Consider the following 17,201-nt stretch of genomic DNA (forward strand, 5'->3'; position numbering starts at 1 on the left):
TTTTTTCTTTTTTTTTAAAGATTTTATTTATTTATTTGAGAGAGAGTGAGAGAGAGCATGAGAGGGGAAAGGGTGAGAGGAAGAAGCAGACTCCCCACTGAGTGGGGAGCCCGAAGTGGGACTCGATCCTGGGACTCCAGGATCCTGACCTGAGCTGAAGGCAGTCACTTAACCAACTGAGCCACCCAGGCACCCACCCCTGTGGAATTTAAATGCTTCAAACAAGTAGAGGTGTCAGTACTAAGCGCAACATGAAACTTCTCCACATTCACAAATGTTAGTAATAACATTATAATTAACAAAGGAACTAAAAGCAACATCTACTTACTAGTTTTGACCCTTGGCATCCCTGATTGTCATTCCCACTGTCCTCCATTTATTTTGGAAGTTGCTAAATGTTTGCCAATCGAAACTTTAAACTTTAAAACAGTATATCTGCTTTATTAAGATACACTAGAAATAGAGGAGATTGCAGAAACAGACATTTTCCTAGACCCTCAGGTCTGATTGACCTTGAAGCCCTGACAAAAGTACCCTCCACGATGGATCCTCGGTTCACTTTGCTCTTTTACCTTCTAAAAAAGACCCTTACTGCCTCCTGCAGATATTGCAATATTGCAACAATCCTGTTTATTCTTCTTGTCCTTTCTCTCACAAGTTTCTAGGTCAATCAATCCTGTCACTATAGTCATTTTACTATATGTTTTTTTGGTAACAATTACTTCCTTGGAAAACAAGTTTAGTGGCTCTCTGCTGCCCAAGAATGAAGTTTAAATTCTTTAACCTTAAACTTCAGTCCTCCAAAGTCAAATAAATCTCTAAAGTTCTATTATTTCCAGTGACTCATTTACTCACTTAAAAAATTAGGCACATGTTGGGGCGCCTGGGTGGCTCAGTCATTAAGGGTCTGCCTTTGGCTCAGGTCATGATCCCAGGGTTCTGGGATTGAGCCCCGCATCGGGCTCCCTGCTCCGCAGGAAGTCTGCTTCTCCCTCTCCCACTCCCCCTGCTTGTGTTCCCTCTCTCGCTGTGCCTCTCTCTGTCAAATAAATAAAATCTTTAAAAAAAATAATTAGGCACGTGTTGTGATGAGCACTGTGTGTTATACGTAACTAATGAATCATTGAACACATCAAAAACTAAAAAAATAAAATAAATAATTAGGCTTTTAGGTTCCCAAATTATTCCCTTTTCTCTCTTTTTTAAAATTTTTAAAAATTTATTTGACAGAGAGACACAGCTAGAGAAGGAACACAAGCAGGGGGAGTGGGAAAGGGGGAGGGAGAAGCAGGCTTCCTGCTGAGCAGGGAGCCTGATGTGGGGCTCCATCCTAAGATCCTGGGATCATGACCTGAGCCGAAGGTGGACGCTTAACATCTGAGCCACCCAGGTGCCCCTATTCTCTTTTTTCTTTTGCTCTTTCCTTTTCTTTAACTTAAAAGGTTTTCCTCTCTACCTAGCTAAGGCCTGCATTTTAAGAATCAGCTTAAATCCACTTAATTAAATAAAACTTCTCTAAGTTATAGTGATGTTCCTCTCAACTGAAATACAGAAATTATAAGTTGTATAATTTATTGAAGATTTTTCATAGTGTCTAAATCTCTTATTATTCTCACAAAATGTTATTTAAATTTTGTATTAGTATTTCATTTCCAAGATTTTTTGTTTGTGTCTGGTGTTTCTCCCAGCTAGATTGTGAGGACTTGGAGTCAAGGTTTTATGCTTTTTGTTTCTCCTCTAGCAATGAATATATATAAGTTCTGTGCCTCCACAAACTGCTGACTTAGTTGAAAATAAAATTTATCATCCTTATGGTTCAAAAGTTTATAGTTAAAAGCTAAAGATGGACATACACACACACACACACTCAACCTCTAAACACACAAATCTAAAAGCATATGCATTATTACTTTTTTTATGGAAAATTTTAAGGATATACAAATATACAAGATGGGCTGATGAATCCTCATTGACTCATCATCCAGCTTTAGCAATTAGCACCACATAGTCTTGTTCCACCATTAACCCACACATCTCTTTCCTTCCTGTATTGTTTAAAACCAAATTCCAGATATCATATCAGTATCAGAAATATTTATAAAACACATGACCAAGAATATATGTAATCAAGTACTAAGTGGGTTACTGAACTGGCTGTTACTAGAGCCAAGTAGGAAGGACACATGAAGGTAAAGGAAATCAGTTTGATAGGCCAACATAGTGGTACACACAGCTGCATAAAATACTTCTTATTTCTCAAAGAAGCTAGACACTCTAGCGGTCTTCTCTATAAGATAAACATCTGTATGGTACTTCTATGGATTAATGGACAATTGATTTCCTCTTGTAATACAGCTCATTTACTTAAATGTGTCTTTGTATAGGAAGTCAAAAGATCATTATTTTGAAAAATCATTATTTTTAAAACCATTCATCTTTCTTCATTCTCATTTCTTTGTTCTGCAAAATTCATTATGGAGTCTCTCTAAATAGCAATGATTTATACTAGTCATGCTAGTAGGGAGGAACTAAGGCTCAGGAGCTGGTCAAATGCAATTAGCTTGAAAATTTCAGGCCTCAGATATGCTGAAGTAGTATATCTACAACAAAGAAAGCCGCACAGAGATTCACAGTAACACAGTCCACAGATTTCCTTCACAGCTACAGGAATAATCTGAAATAACTCACTGACATGATTGCCTTCCTTGTGCAGTTTTGCGATGTCTGTACTAAGAAATGTACTTTATTAAGTATACATTTAAGACAGAAATCAGAATATAGGGACTACAGATTTGAAAACAGATTTCAAAACATAATTTTAGGGCAAGACAGTGAAATTTGAGATCTTGTAGAAAAGATGGATGAATTGAGGAGAAAAGAAATGTTAAATTATATGTCAAATCAAAGCATGTGGCCATGTATTTTTGAGGTTTGAATACTTTCTTATTTTTTCTGTCAAGTCTCAGAATATTTTTCGGTGAATAGTTTTCATAAATTCTCTTATTTGCCATTAATTTCTTACTTTCAGTTGGTTAAATTTTACAACTTTTTACATGCATCTCTGTGTACAGTATTTTACTATCAAAATAATACCATTGCAAGAAAACTATTTTAAGACCCAACAGACTGACAAAATGTTAGGCTTTTTTTTTATGTTTAAATGTCTTGGTTGTAAGAATTGTGCACAGGGGTTCAGGCAACCACATTCAAATCTCAGCTCTGCTACGGATAGTATGACCTTGGGCATCCCATTTAAACTTTCTGCATCTCATTTTTCATTTCTATTAAATGATCCTCAAACTTGTTTGCATGGTAGGGCTCTTGGTAGTTGTAGGATTCTTGCATAATATCAAGACAATATATATATAGTATGTATACATACTATACTGTATATATTATACTTATTTCCATTATATAAACTTAGAACATTTTTATTTCTAGGAAAAAAAGACTTAGCTATATAAATGCAAGTCTTGACATCATAAAAATATAAAACATATTTTTTAAAGAAATTACATTTCTAAATTTTCCTCTGCTCATTTAGCATCTGGACATTCATTTCATTACAGCTCAAAGACGAGAGCATTAAGTGACTTTTTACTACAACTTGATTTCCCCTGTATCACAAAGCTAGTAAGTGCCAGAGTCAAGATTCAAACCCAGGTTGTGGGGTTCTAGAGAGCATGCTCTTGACCATTACACTCTTCTTTGAGAGTCTCTGAGTCAGATGGTCCCTTTTAACATTAAAATTTCAAGATCACATTATTAGCTATTTTGACAAATATTTACTGATAATGTGCCAAGCACTGTGCTGGGAAGGATAGGAATACTAAGATGAATCTGATGTCTTATCCACCTGTGGAAGGTGACAGCATGAGAAGGGGAAAGCAATGTATGGAGTGAGAAGAATAAGAATAAGGAATGTTCCACATGGAAGAAGTGCACTCTTATGGGGCACTGAGGAAGGCATGATTATGGAGTGGGTCCTTACTAGAAAAGATAAATCTTGAAAGACTGCAAGCATTTCCCAGCCGCTAAGGTAAGATTAGAGAATAAGGAGCAGGAGGGGCGGAGTGGAGAGATAATGAATGAGTTCAGCTTGGGAAATGTTGCTGGAGGCAATCCAACTGAAAATATGGGACTGGGGATCAGAAGCCCAAGATATACTGAGATACAGATTAAGTGGTCAATATATTTTAGATTGTAGTTGAAATCAAGACAGATCATTCCTTCAGCTTCTGTGAACATGTACGGAAGAGAAGAGGCCTAAAGCATAACCCAGGGAATGCCAGCATTTAAGGAAGAGGAATAAGAAAATAAAACCACAAGGAGACAGAGAGAAGACAGAAAGAGGTGGTGCTGGAGAGAGCCAGAAGTGCCAAGGGAGAAGAGTGTCCTGGGGAAGATAGTAGTAGCAAAGGTTAGAGGCCAATAAGAAGTCATATAAGTTGACAGATAAAAAAGATTTATTTGGTTTTGGAATTAGAAGATCTGAGGTTTTGCTAGAGAACTCATCACCCAGCTTCAACAATTATCAACACACAGCCACCCTCATTTCTCCTGTATTTACATCCACCTCTCCTTTTCCTAGATTACGTATATAGAAGCAAATCCTAGATATATCAACATCAGAAACGTTTGTACTATACATTACCGATGAGATATTTACTTTGCGAGAGTATGTTCAAGAGGACCTGTGTGAGGCATCCTGATAATAGGAGTTACAGCGCACGTGGGACCAAAGGAACTGGATTCTGTGAGAGCAGACTCTCCTCAGGAGGGAAGGCAAGAGGCCAGAGAGAGAAGACAGAAGCAAGGGGGGACACGGAGTTAGAACAATGGGAAGTTGGTTTTGGTTTTGCCTTCTTGAAAATGTCGTTACCCAGGAAAGATAAGAGCTTACTGACAAACCCCTGGAAATGGGGTTGGGGAGGCAGAGGGAGAGGGAGAGGGAGAGAAACTGAAACTACAGAGACGAGAAGGGCTGATGCTGATGCTCAACGAGATGAAAGGGGTCCAGCTCGAAGCAGCTGTGGGACAGGCTAAGCGTAGAAAAAAGAAACTCCGTTCTTCTGAGACTGGAGAAAATGATGGGACGGTAGAGGCTAATGCCACTTCCTCTGTCCTGTGCAAGACCAAAAGGAAGAAGTTCATTATTGATAGCCCTGACTTTCAGCAGGAGTAAGAACAAATCCATAGTTTAAGAGACATGAGAATAGGGGAAGCTAAAGAACTTGAAAGAGCCACTGTGGGGAAGTGGAATAAGACCCTGCAGAGAACAAGTGAAGACGTGGCCGTGTGACTGAGCGCCCGGCTGTGGACGGCCACGGTCCACGCCAGGCACCTAAGCACAACTGGTGTGCTCCCTGGCCTATCTATAGAACATGCTGTTCTGTGTGACTAATGCGCCATAGCAGCCTGGCTGCTTGTCAAACGCAGGAGGCGTTTTTCCAACAGGACAAATTGCTGTTCTCAAAGTATTTCTTTTCTGCTCATATACCATTACCAGTTTGAGGAGGTCAAGATTCTCCTCAATCTCTCAGAAGGATTGACATGAGCTATGGAGCGATGGTGACCAAGAGGGGTCCACTAGCCAGATGTGCCCTGCAAATGTTTTGTTTGAGTGTTTTAAAACTTGGGAAATTAAACATAAAAATCTGGATGTTCCTCTTTTGTTATAAAAGACTACTTGGTTTTGTGTAAGGGATGGGCTGCAGGAGAATTGGGACCGGCTCACATTCTCTTGTTCACCACAAGCCCCACTACACCTCTCCTTGTTGTCTTAGTTCATATATTTTACATTTCCTTCTGCTAGAGAATTTATTATATTTATTAAGAGGATGATTCATCTAAATTTACACTTTCACCTATAACACAAAACACCCACAGGACTATAGACATAATCTTTATAAGAAAATTTTAGGCAACTGATGAGCAGATGAGAGCAATTCTGGAACTGAAAGTCCTTTCAGAGTGCCTCCTCCATTTATTAACAAAACCATCCATCCTTATTCAACAGGTAAGTGCAAGGACATCATAAAATTGTGAATCGTGCTTGATGTGTGAAATCTCACCTGGACTTCTACAGTGGCCTCTCAACAGAGCTCCTTACTCAAGGTCTCCTTCTTTTACAATCTTTCATCCACACATAGAAATATGGTTCACATACCCTTTGACAAATGTGGAGAGCACAGCCCAAAGAGGTCAAATTACTTACCTACTGATACAGCTATTGGGTCTGACACCAGAATGTAGGTTTTCCCATTTCTTCCAGTTCTCTTCATGTTCTGTCTTGTTTTTGAAAATGCTGCTCATTTCCTGAAACCAGAAAACATAATTTCTTGCTAAACTTGTTTACAAATATTAAATGCTCCTTGACTTTCACTGTATAGGGATTTTACCCTTGCTGCAGGTATCCCTCATACCCAAATATAAACACACATCATCTCATTGGGGGGTGAATACCAGTCACAGTTTCTCTCAAATGTGACATATTGCACATGAATAGGGGGATTGGTCTTTAAAGATATTTCTATCTCATGTCCAGGAGAACCAAATTTAGCACAAATTGAAAAATGTTGAACCGTAATAATCTTTCACCAACATGTCTTATATCTTTCGGATGCTGTTGCACTCAGGTTACTTAGCAAATCTGTATTTTATTTGGAAAACAATATTTTAGACCACTGTGTAGATCTGGCCAAACCCAGTTCTAAAGACCTCTCCTTTTCTAGACTCTAACACATTTCACAATGGTCATTACAGCTTGGTGTGTATTCTAACTTTGAAGTGTAATGAAACTTGTAAAATGAAAGCTTCATATTAGACAACTATTTAATAATAACTATACTCTACCTTTTGGACTACTAGGGAATTAACTACGTGATACCCCACTGTAAATAAATTCTGAGTGGCACTTATGAAAGCATAAGAATGTGATATTTAAAATAAATGAGTAATAAGATTTTAATTTAGATTTTGTGATAAAAAAGTGGTGTAATTTCCTGAAAGTTTTGCTGATAACTATCGCAGTCACATCTAAGGTATTATAATCTAGGAAGCAGTAGATATAGTCAACTCCTGATTGATTGTGACAATGGAGGATGGGGATGCGTTAGTAATTTAAAGCACTCAGTTCACTTGCTATGCACCAGGCAATGTTTTATTTTTTTTTAAGATTTTATTTATTTGTTTGAGAGAGACAGAGGTAGCAACAGAGATAGCGAGAGAGTGAGAGCACGAACAGGGAGGATGAGCAGGGACGATGAGCAGGGAGGAGAGGGAGAAGCAGGCTCTCTGCTGAGCAGGGAGCCTGATGTGGGACTCGATCCCAGGATTCTGGGATCATGACGTGAGCCAAAGGCAGATGCTTAACCAACTGAGCCACCCACACACCCTGCACTAGGCAACATTTTAAAAGCTTTATAAGTAGTCAGTAACTGAATCCTCACAACAAACGTATGAAGTGTATGCACTGTTATTTTATCTTCACTTTAAAGTGAAAGAAGCAGAGCTATAGAGAGATTAAGTAACTTATCCAGATCATACATCTAACAAGTATCTTTCTCAGTTCAGCAAATAATATTGTATTTGACTGTTTGAGCACATTTAGGTGACACAGGGAAAAAAACAATTTTTGAATGAGAAAATAGGCAAAGAGATGAGAAGCAGAGTTGTAAGTAAGAAGGACCCAAATGAAGAAAGGAGCAAAATGCACAGCTGTGAAAAACAGGATGACACGCTGAATAAAGACCTGAAGCTGGAAGTGAACTTGGAGTTCTATTTTAGCCTCTTGGTTTTCAGATCAAATATCATGGCCAAGCAAGATCAAGGGTTGTGTTCAAACTTCCACAGCTGATTAACATCAGGGATTGGAGTGGGCCTCTGATGTACATTCTCACTGGGTACTATCTCTGGGTCTCTGAGCCAGGCCTGCACTGAGCACTTGGGATAAAATTGAAATTAAACAGGAACCTGACCCATCAGGAGATCACCACTGAAAGGAAAAAACAATCAATACACGAATAACACACACACTGTAGTATACAGTAAGTGCTAATGGGTCTCTGGACAAAGAGAAAGGATTGATTAACAGTGTCTGGGAAACAGAGAATATTCTACTGGTAACTCACTTTTGAGTATCAATGTAAAGAACAAGAAAAATTTGGGGCACCTGGGTGGCTCAGTTGGTTAAGTGTCTGCCTTAGCTCAGGTCATGACATGATCCCAGAGACCTGGGATCAAGTCCTGGATCAGGCTTCCAGCTCAGTGGGGAGTCTGCTTCTCCCTCTGCCCCTCCCCCTCACTGGTGATCTCTCCCTCTCTCTCCCTCTCTCTCTCTCTGAAATAATTAAAAAAAAATCTTAAAAAAAAAAATTTGCCAGGCAGAGGAGAGAGCAGGCCATTATGGGTAAAAAAGACTTGGCCCACAAGACAGACTCAAGTTCTGAAGTAGCATGGCATATCCAGTGAACACCATGCACATTGAGTCTATTCATTAAATTTGTTTTTAGTCAACTAACATTTGTCCAGAGCCCACTATGTGCCAGGCAATGGCATTTCAAAGATGAATGATAAAAATGTTGATGTCTTCAAGTCTGAGTGAGTTCACAGTCTAATTAGGGAAACCAATTAGACTTAAGTGTAAGCAAATTAAACTGAGGGTTAAGAGAAAAGTCTTTGTCTATTCTGGGGCTTAAAGTCAAAAGAAGTCATTTGTATCTGGAGAGAACATGTTGGTAAGGAAAGGCTCGAGATTAAGCAACACTTGGTTTGAATCTTAAAAAATGGATAGGTGTTTAGAAGGAGTATAAGGGAATGAAAATCCAACATAAATAATATCCTGCTCTTTTATGTCAAAGGCTGTCGAACTTGATAAAAAGGCAATGTTCATAACTGGCTCCTTATGGCATCTGGTTGCATATCAGTTAGATCTTGAAGAGAAAAAATAATTCTAAATCTATAAACCTCAAGCATACCCCCTGGCCTCAAATGGTGGTACATGATACCAGACCATATGAGGTGGCAAATTCCTTCTAAAGCACTTTCTAGATGAATGAATCACAAAATAAAATGACCATGGCTCTGGAAAATAAATAGAAATCCTTGTCTATCTTATTCTTTTACTTTACACTATTGGAAAACTCAAACAAGCCGTGTAGTTTCCTAAACCACATAGGCCTCACCACAGACCCAGGCAGCTTTGTGTTGGTGTCCAAACACTTGGAGCTGGGGTTTTGCCTTCATCTCTTTGGGTGGCAACTGAGAAATGGTCCATGGAAAATAAGAGGAACAGATGTGGAAGGGAACCAAACTGTGACCCTTAATTTTGCAGGTTGAAGAAACCAGATCATTCCCATACCCTTGCCATGCACGGGGAAGAGGTTAGTGATGGGATCAAGCAGGGACGGTATTGTGGTTTGCATAGATTAATATGCTGGCTCAAAAGCAAGCAGGTTGTTGACTGGATCTGTAATCAGGGATCAGTCAGCATTTGATGGGAATTAACTGAGTGCAGCAAAAGACACTTCTCAGCAATGTGCTTACCACCTGTTAATAGGGTCTAACCAATCCTAGACATCTCCAAGTTTGCCTTAAAAATCCCAAATGATTTGTCAAACTCCACGCATGTCTGAGGACATAATGAGTCAGGCTGCACCAATACATGCCCTGGGATCTCAAACATTTTTGAACTGAACATCACAGAGAAAGAAGGAGAATACCAAGAATACATAAGCCTTAAAAAATGAACATGAACAGAAGGAACAAACATCTTGAAACTCACTTCATCAAGCTAATCAACCAATGTCTGAAACCAGCAATTCCTCTGAAGCCTGTTTGGAAGGCCACAAATCATCCCCGTTGACACAGCACCGCTGGTATGCCTTTGCTGGATGGGATCCTGAAGACTGGACATCAGTCGTTCAAAGGAGCTTCTTGAAAGGGGCAAGTCCAGTGGACAAAAAACCGGACTCATCATCTTTTAGAGCAGATTTGTATTTTAAAGGGAACAAATGAGACTGACATGGTCTCATATAAATACAACTCTAGTCCTTTTTAAAAAATTTTTTATTGTTATGTTAATCACCATACATTACATCATTTGTTTTTGATGTAGTGTTCCCTGATTCATACAACTCCAGTCTTTTTATTGATTCCATGGGCTTTTCGTAAGTGGTCCATATTTTCAGTAGAGTATAACGTCACCAAAGTGACTGTTTGCTTTATTGACTTGTATTAGATACAGTTACATACAGTGACTGACAGATCATATCTGTAAGGCACATGAAGTCAGAAATAATCTCATCATTTTATCCTAAAGCTGGCTGCAATATTCTATGGCCCTTAACTAATTAAATTCGTTTAAACTAAAAAGATTATTTTAAGGCCTTGAGGATCTTTGCTTCAGATAATGTTTTTAGGACAGTGGATTTAAAGTAATTAAAGATTTTTCCCAAAACACTGTAGCAGAAATCTACTTGAAATATAATAGCAGAGAGAGAGAGAGATGATTTTAAGGAGAAGCAAAGTGCTACTTTAATTAACTGGGAATGATTTGCATCTATATATACCTAATTAGCTGTTATTGCATAACAGATGATTGTCTTTCATTTGCTCAGTGATAAAAGATTTCCAGTCCCGAGTCAAAACCCACATGAGATGTTTTATCTTCTCATGTGAGTAATTACTCAGTGGTCAAGAAAGGACAGAAGCTTTGTCCACAAGTGGCTACCAGTCTAAATCAGAATCAAAAGCTCCAATAGACTCTGGTGTGATTTCCAACAGAACACATGTCTATCCTTCATTCATTCTTTTCTTCAGTTTTTCAACAAATTTTAGCTGGGCAGTAAATAAAACAGACAAAAATCCCTTAGATTTTGGGAAGTGGAGGTAATCAACAAAATATATAGTATGTTACATGTTAAATAAATGCTAAGGAGAATAATAAAGCAAGGACTAAGAAGAAGGAGTGTAGGAGAAGCCTGCAGTTTTAGATCAGGAGAGCCAGGAACACTTTATTGAGAGAGTGTCATTTGAGTCAAGATCTGAAAGAGGTAAGGGAGCGAGTTAGGTGGATAGCTGGGAAGATAGAATACAAAGAAAGGGAACAAGAGGAGCCCAAACACCCTTCACCAAGAAAGGTGAAGTATGTGGTATGTTTAGTAATACCAAGGAGGGCAGTGTGATTGGACTTCAGTGAGAAGAGGTGTGAGCACGGAAAAGGAAACTAAAGTGCTCTCTGCGAGGCAAGTTATGGAGTGTCTGTACCTTAGCAGGACTTTCTTTTCACTCTGACTGTGATAGGAATCCACTGAAGGATTTTAAGAACAATAGTAACATAATGTGATTTATGCTTTATAACAGGCTCTTTCAAGAAGACAGTTAGCCAGGCCATGGATGGTTACAATACCTCATTCCAAAAATATTTGAATTTTAAAAATCTTCATCTAAACTGAACTAAATCTTGATCTAAACTGAACTCCAAATTCCTCCTTTTACAGTGATGAAATTAAAGTCCAGTCATGGTGAGTGGCTTTCCCAAGATTATGCCAGCAGTTGGTGGTTGAGCCAAAATTTTTCAATCTGGAGTAGACTGGAAACAGAGGTGATGAGTTCTGTTATTCAAAATAAGGAAATACACGGATTTATTTTGGAAGGGCCCATATACAGAGGACTAGCTGACCAGATCTAATCACAATTTGTTTCTACTGGATTTGGTAATTTTATGGAGTCATAGCTTAAATCTTTATTCATTATTAGTTACCCCAGTGAGAATGATGTCATTTGGCTTTTGCCATGTTCTAGATACTCATCACTTTTAGTGAAACTGGGAACTGAGGTATAGGTTTACCATGGAGTAGAAAGGACTAATTTGATCATACACTAGTAAGTAGACATGATTTTAGGATTGATAAAAATCACATTGGCTAAACAGAAAAGGCTTCAGCAGGATGAAGAGCTCATTTTAGATAGCTGTTTTAGTGAGTAATATTTGAGCATATAGACCATGACCAACTTCAAGTTATTTGTGTGGTCATACACTGAATATAACCTTATGGTTTTTTATGTTACATCTAAAGCAGACAGAGTTTCCTTATGGAACATGTTCCTTTTTAATCTAGCCCAAAGTATGGGGTACCTTTCAGGCATGGTTTGATTGACTTCTAGTGCAAGAAACTACAAGTTCTTCAAAGATCTTCTCCTCATAGATGGGGTTGTTGTCCTTCTGCAGCCTGAGTTTTGGGCACATAGATCAAAACTCAATTTGGACAAATTCCTATCCACAGAGAATCTGAGTACCTTTCATTGTACCAAAGCAATGTACAGTTTTAAAACTTAAGGCACTCAAGGAGCAAGTATCACTAAAAATAAGCCCAAGAAAAATTTAAAAGCCCAAACAAATTCTGAGTTAAACAAGCATTGCCAAAACCCCAGGGATATGTCAGTCTTTTGAACATTGCCACCATAACCACATCAAGGCATGCAGTAAAAGCTTGAAATGAATCAGAATATGAAATAGATAATTAAGCATCCACACAGTCTTTTGTCTTCCTGTTTAAAAAGAAGAGAGAGAAAAGTGGTTAGTATTCCCAAATAGGTCTTATCAATCAGACTAAATTGTCAAAATTTAGAGGTAGGACTGCTGCAACTCAATTGGTGGAAAATATGATTAAGGATTGCAGGATGGATTATAGGAAGAAAAGACTAGAGAAAGGAGGACCCCATGGAAGCTACTGTCATCTAGACATGATGCCACAAGGAGGTTGTGAGGGGTTGATTCCAAAGTCAATATAACTACAGCAGAAAGATTGGCCTCTGTAGGGATTTCAAATGGAAAACTGATAAAACAAGGTGGTTGGTTAGATGAATACAGTACCTTAAATCTAGGATGTTAAAGTAGAACCACTGACAAATGTAGGAAGTTAAAAAAAGGAATTTGGATTGAGGAAAAAAGAATAAAAATAAAAGCTCCCATTTATTGACTACTTCCCAGTTCTAAGCCCTGTGCATTCATTATCTCATTTAATCCTCTCAACAACCCCATTTATTTATTGCTTGGTTCATATACTTATTCATTCACAAACATTTATGAGGTATTTATTGTAAAGCACGCATTTATATATATGTCCTATATAAACATTATCGTTTCTATTTTTATACATGAGGAAACTGAAATTCAGACAGTTAAAGTAACACGATCAAGGTACGATAGCCAGTAAATGGCAGAGCTGGAATGCAAACCCAGGTCTGAAGGATTCTAATTTCACCATAATTACACTATTAAACTGCTATGAGTTTTAGTTTTGGATTTGTTGAATTCAAAAGATGGCAACTAACCAAAAAAAAAAAAAAGAAAGAAAGAAAGACTGGAAGGCCAAAAGGCTAGTGGTCGTAGCTCAGTAGCTGAAGGAGAAAGGGACCAAGATAGTAGGAGTTGTGTGCATGTGTCTGTGTGGGGGGAGGTGGGTGGGTGCACATTATAAAAGGGAGAAACAACCTTATAAACCGAATACCTCATTAAGGCACTGACCTTGATTAAAAGTATGGAGGACCTAAGGTTAATTAAATCAGGTGCAACTGCCACTGGATTTTCTGGTCTCCAGGACAAAAAAAGATGTTGCAGATGTGAGGTGGCCCATACCATCCCTGAAATTCAAAACAGAAACTCACAGATCTCATAATATTGAAGATATTAATGACATATTGAGTTATTCAATTCACACAGACTAGATAAGCCTGTATTATTTATATTTTAAATAAGTATCATTCTGAGTTGAATTGTGTCCCCCCAAAAAGTTTTGTTGATATCCTAATCCCCAGCACCTCTGAATGTGACGTTATTTAAAAATAGGATCATTGCAGATGTAATCAGTTAAAACAAGGTCATATTGGAGAAGGGTGGGCCCTTCTTTCTTATAAAAAGAAAAGAAGAGATGCAGAACCACATCAGGAGATGCCATGTGATTATAGAATCAGAGACTGGAGTGATGCATCCTTAAGCCAGGAAACACTAAGATTGCCAGCAACACCAAAAGTTAAGAAGAAAGGCATGGAACAGATCCTCCCCCAGAGCACTCAGAAGGAGCCAACCCTACTGACACTTGAGACTTCTAGCCTCCAGAACTGTGATAGCATAAATTTCTGTTGTCTTATGACACCCGGTTTTATATTTTGTTATAGAAGCCCTAGATAACTAATACAAGTACTTACACAACCAAACATTAAATCATGCTCCTGATGTCCCAAGAACTGTTCTAAGTGCTATACACAACCCATTTAATCACCGTAACAACCCAATTATGCTAAGTACTATAATCTCCATTTTACTGATGAGGAAACTGAGGCATAGTGAGTTTAAGTAACTTGCCAAAGGGACACCTGGGATTGGAAGCTGCCCAGTCTGACTCCAAAGTCTACGTACCCATCCACCATGCTCCACTATGTGCCATTCTCCCAAGACTTCCTACTGTCCCTGCTTTTCAGGATGCCATCATGGGTCCTCGGTCTTGTTCCCAAAGCCCTGGTAGTCTTGTTACATGGTTTCCAAATGATGACAAGAAGGCTCACTTATGCATTGGTATAGCATTTTAGCAAATTTTTTCATAGACAGTGTCACATTTAGTCCTTGAAACACTCCATGATTGGCCTAATTATTGTATTTATTTTATTACTGAGGAAACTCAGTTCCAAGAGGTTAAGAACGTGTCCTAGCCCCCAATGAGACCTGGACATCACACTCAGGTCCTGTGGTCACATAATGTCCACTCTTCCTTCTATGCAATCTTCCTTCTGTAAACCCTTTTATGACTCCGTCCTCATCCCCACTTATAGCCTTTAACCTCACTGAAATGACTGCTCCTTTCTACATATTCTCATCATACTCTGCAAAGCCACAAATTTATACTACCTTCCCTGCCACCTGAGAAAACAAACAAGGAGAGCAATTTTATTAATTTTTGTGTGCCTAATGCCAAGCACAGAGCCAAAAGTAAGCATAAAATAGGTATTTGTTGAATGAAGGAATAAATAGTCAATGGTACGGAAACATAAAGTGTTCCTTCATTTGTCAATACCAATATGAGGTGCTTGAGAGCAATTACCTGAAAATAACTTCCTTCAGGACTTTCACAATAGACAGTGAAGAAAGCTTTGAAATAAATGTGTTCACTATTCCCAGGATGGAAAAATGCATTACTGTGATTTATACAAAAACAAACATTAGTTGACTATATATTAATTTTTATATATTTAGCCTCTCCTCCTAGCTAATCTAGTTTCATTCTCTAGAGGTCCAATCCCTGGGAAAATTATACATCTGCTGACCATAGAATCTTTTGTTTTGTGAAGCTTCTTGATAAGATAGGACACAATGATTTGAAAGACAATTATATGGTATTGGTAAATGTATGTATATGGTGCACATCAGTTCTGCAGTATTAATATAACTTACACTAACCTTTTAACTTTGGTTAACTGCTCACAATATTGTTATAAAGTAAAACAGAGTAAAGCAAAACATGTGACTAACCATATGGAAGACTGATGAGAGATTTCACAAATCTGCCCAGGAGGAGGTGTATGTATTGGAGGAGAACTGGACAGCATCCCCTTTGGTGGCTGCCAATTCTCTTTTGGAGTCATCTTTTTGCTTTATTATTAAGAGAGACAGGATACTCCCTTCCTCAAGGGGCCAAAACAGACCCACTCCACTAGAGGCCAGGACCAACATGCCTTAACAAGGAAGCTGAACTAGATATGCTTTAGGGCAGCACACTCCCGCTAGTCCCATAAACTTTCCAGGAATGCACCAGATTAGCCAAAAGAAACAATACTGTGAAACTGAAGGAAAGGAAAGAAGAAAAAAGAAAAAGAAAATAATCCACATGCAACTAAACTATCTGTCCATGTAATCCCCAGCTGCCTCAAATTGGCACTTCTGTGACAGCAAGAGTTAAGAGCAAAAGAGCTATCAGAAACTTCTTTTCCTGATGTGGGAACCTTACATGTAAAGGTCCAAACCAAGGCATAAATCAATATGCAAAACACATGTAGGTGTTTTTGATTGACTATGAGGACACTGTCAACCTCTGGTCAGCTCTGTCAACTGCCTATAGGGCAGCTGTTTGACTTTCAATTCCTACTTGCTTTCTCACCTCCTTTGTCAACTTATTCCATATGCAGCCTACAGGCAAGGAAGGAAATTTGAAGTCTACATTATAGGACAGCATTCGTTGTAGTAAATGAAACTATTTCTATTTCCTAAGAGCTACTACAGAAAATAATTTAAAAATGCCCACGCACACACATACACATACACACACATACACACACATACATAGTGGCCTGAAATACAATGGGTTCGAGTTGATAGGAGTCATTCTGTTAATGATTTATTGATATTAAAATGGAGATTAAGGAGTTCAGCTGAGGAACAAAATGGAACAAAGAATCTACAGGAAGAGCAATGTGGCTTCACTGTTTTCTTTGAAAAATGTGGGTTCTCAAACAACAAATAAAAATACTAAACCTACATTTGAAAATGTTCTTTGCCCGTCAGTGTTTTTATAAATATCTAAGTGGATAGACAGTTGTAAGTTTATCAATATATAGTATATACACATCTTTCTATTTGTGTTAATTAATCAGATATGTTTGGTGAGAAAGAAAAAAAATAATTGAAATAGCAGAGGCTACTGTACCCTTCACTCCATTCAATAATTCAGTGAGCTCATACCCTGCACTAAAACATGAACCTCTATGCTTTCTGCTGTGCCGAGATCTTGCCACAACAGGCCAAAGCAGGGCCCAGAACACAAGCTAACCTCTGAATCTGGTGCTCAAATGGAGAAAAAAAATCATCTGCTCCATCACTGCTAGAAGATTTGCCTGTGTTGGACTAAATAAAAAACTGCATATCAGACCAAATTTGTATACATAAAATCATGTATATGGAATAAACTAAAAATTCCAAAAGATTCATTCATGCAATTTTGGCAACAGGTAATTTTTAATTTCAACACTTTTTATCTAATCCAGTACAAAATGTAACCTGGTTATATCACTTTGTCAATATCTATCTATTATTTTGGACTGTCCATACCATCCCTATCATATATGCATAAAATTGAGGACTAGTCTCAATTAATGGTTAATAATAGATATTTCTAGAAGTCAACAATACTCTATTACTTCCTCCTCCT

At 38.2% G+C, this 17,201-nt stretch overlaps 1 protein-coding gene across 1 annotated transcript in view; it reads right to left on the minus strand.

Annotated features, from left to right (window-relative positions):
• Positions 1 to 3,490: 3,490 nt before the first annotated feature.
• The window catches only part of LOC145720140 (uncharacterized), a 102,794-nt gene continuing 89,083 nt past the window's right edge, over positions 3,491 to 17,201 (minus strand). The window contains exons 3-4 of the mRNA XM_081812025.1: positions 6,218 to 6,318; positions 3,491 to 5,125 (exon numbers count right to left, since the gene is read on the minus strand). Coding sequence (XP_081668151.1) covers positions 4,900 to 5,125; positions 6,218 to 6,315 — 324 coding nt within the window. The 5' untranslated portion in view covers positions 6,316 to 6,318 and the 3' untranslated portion in view covers positions 3,491 to 4,899. The remainder of the gene's footprint in view (positions 5,126 to 6,217; positions 6,319 to 17,201) is intronic.

Source organism: Leptonychotes weddellii, chromosome 2 (assembly GCF_054177405.1).
Source record: "Leptonychotes weddellii isolate Sample4059 chromosome 2, ASM5417740v2, whole genome shotgun sequence".
Classification (NCBI taxonomy): domain Eukaryota; kingdom Metazoa; phylum Chordata; class Mammalia; order Carnivora; family Phocidae; genus Leptonychotes; species Leptonychotes weddellii.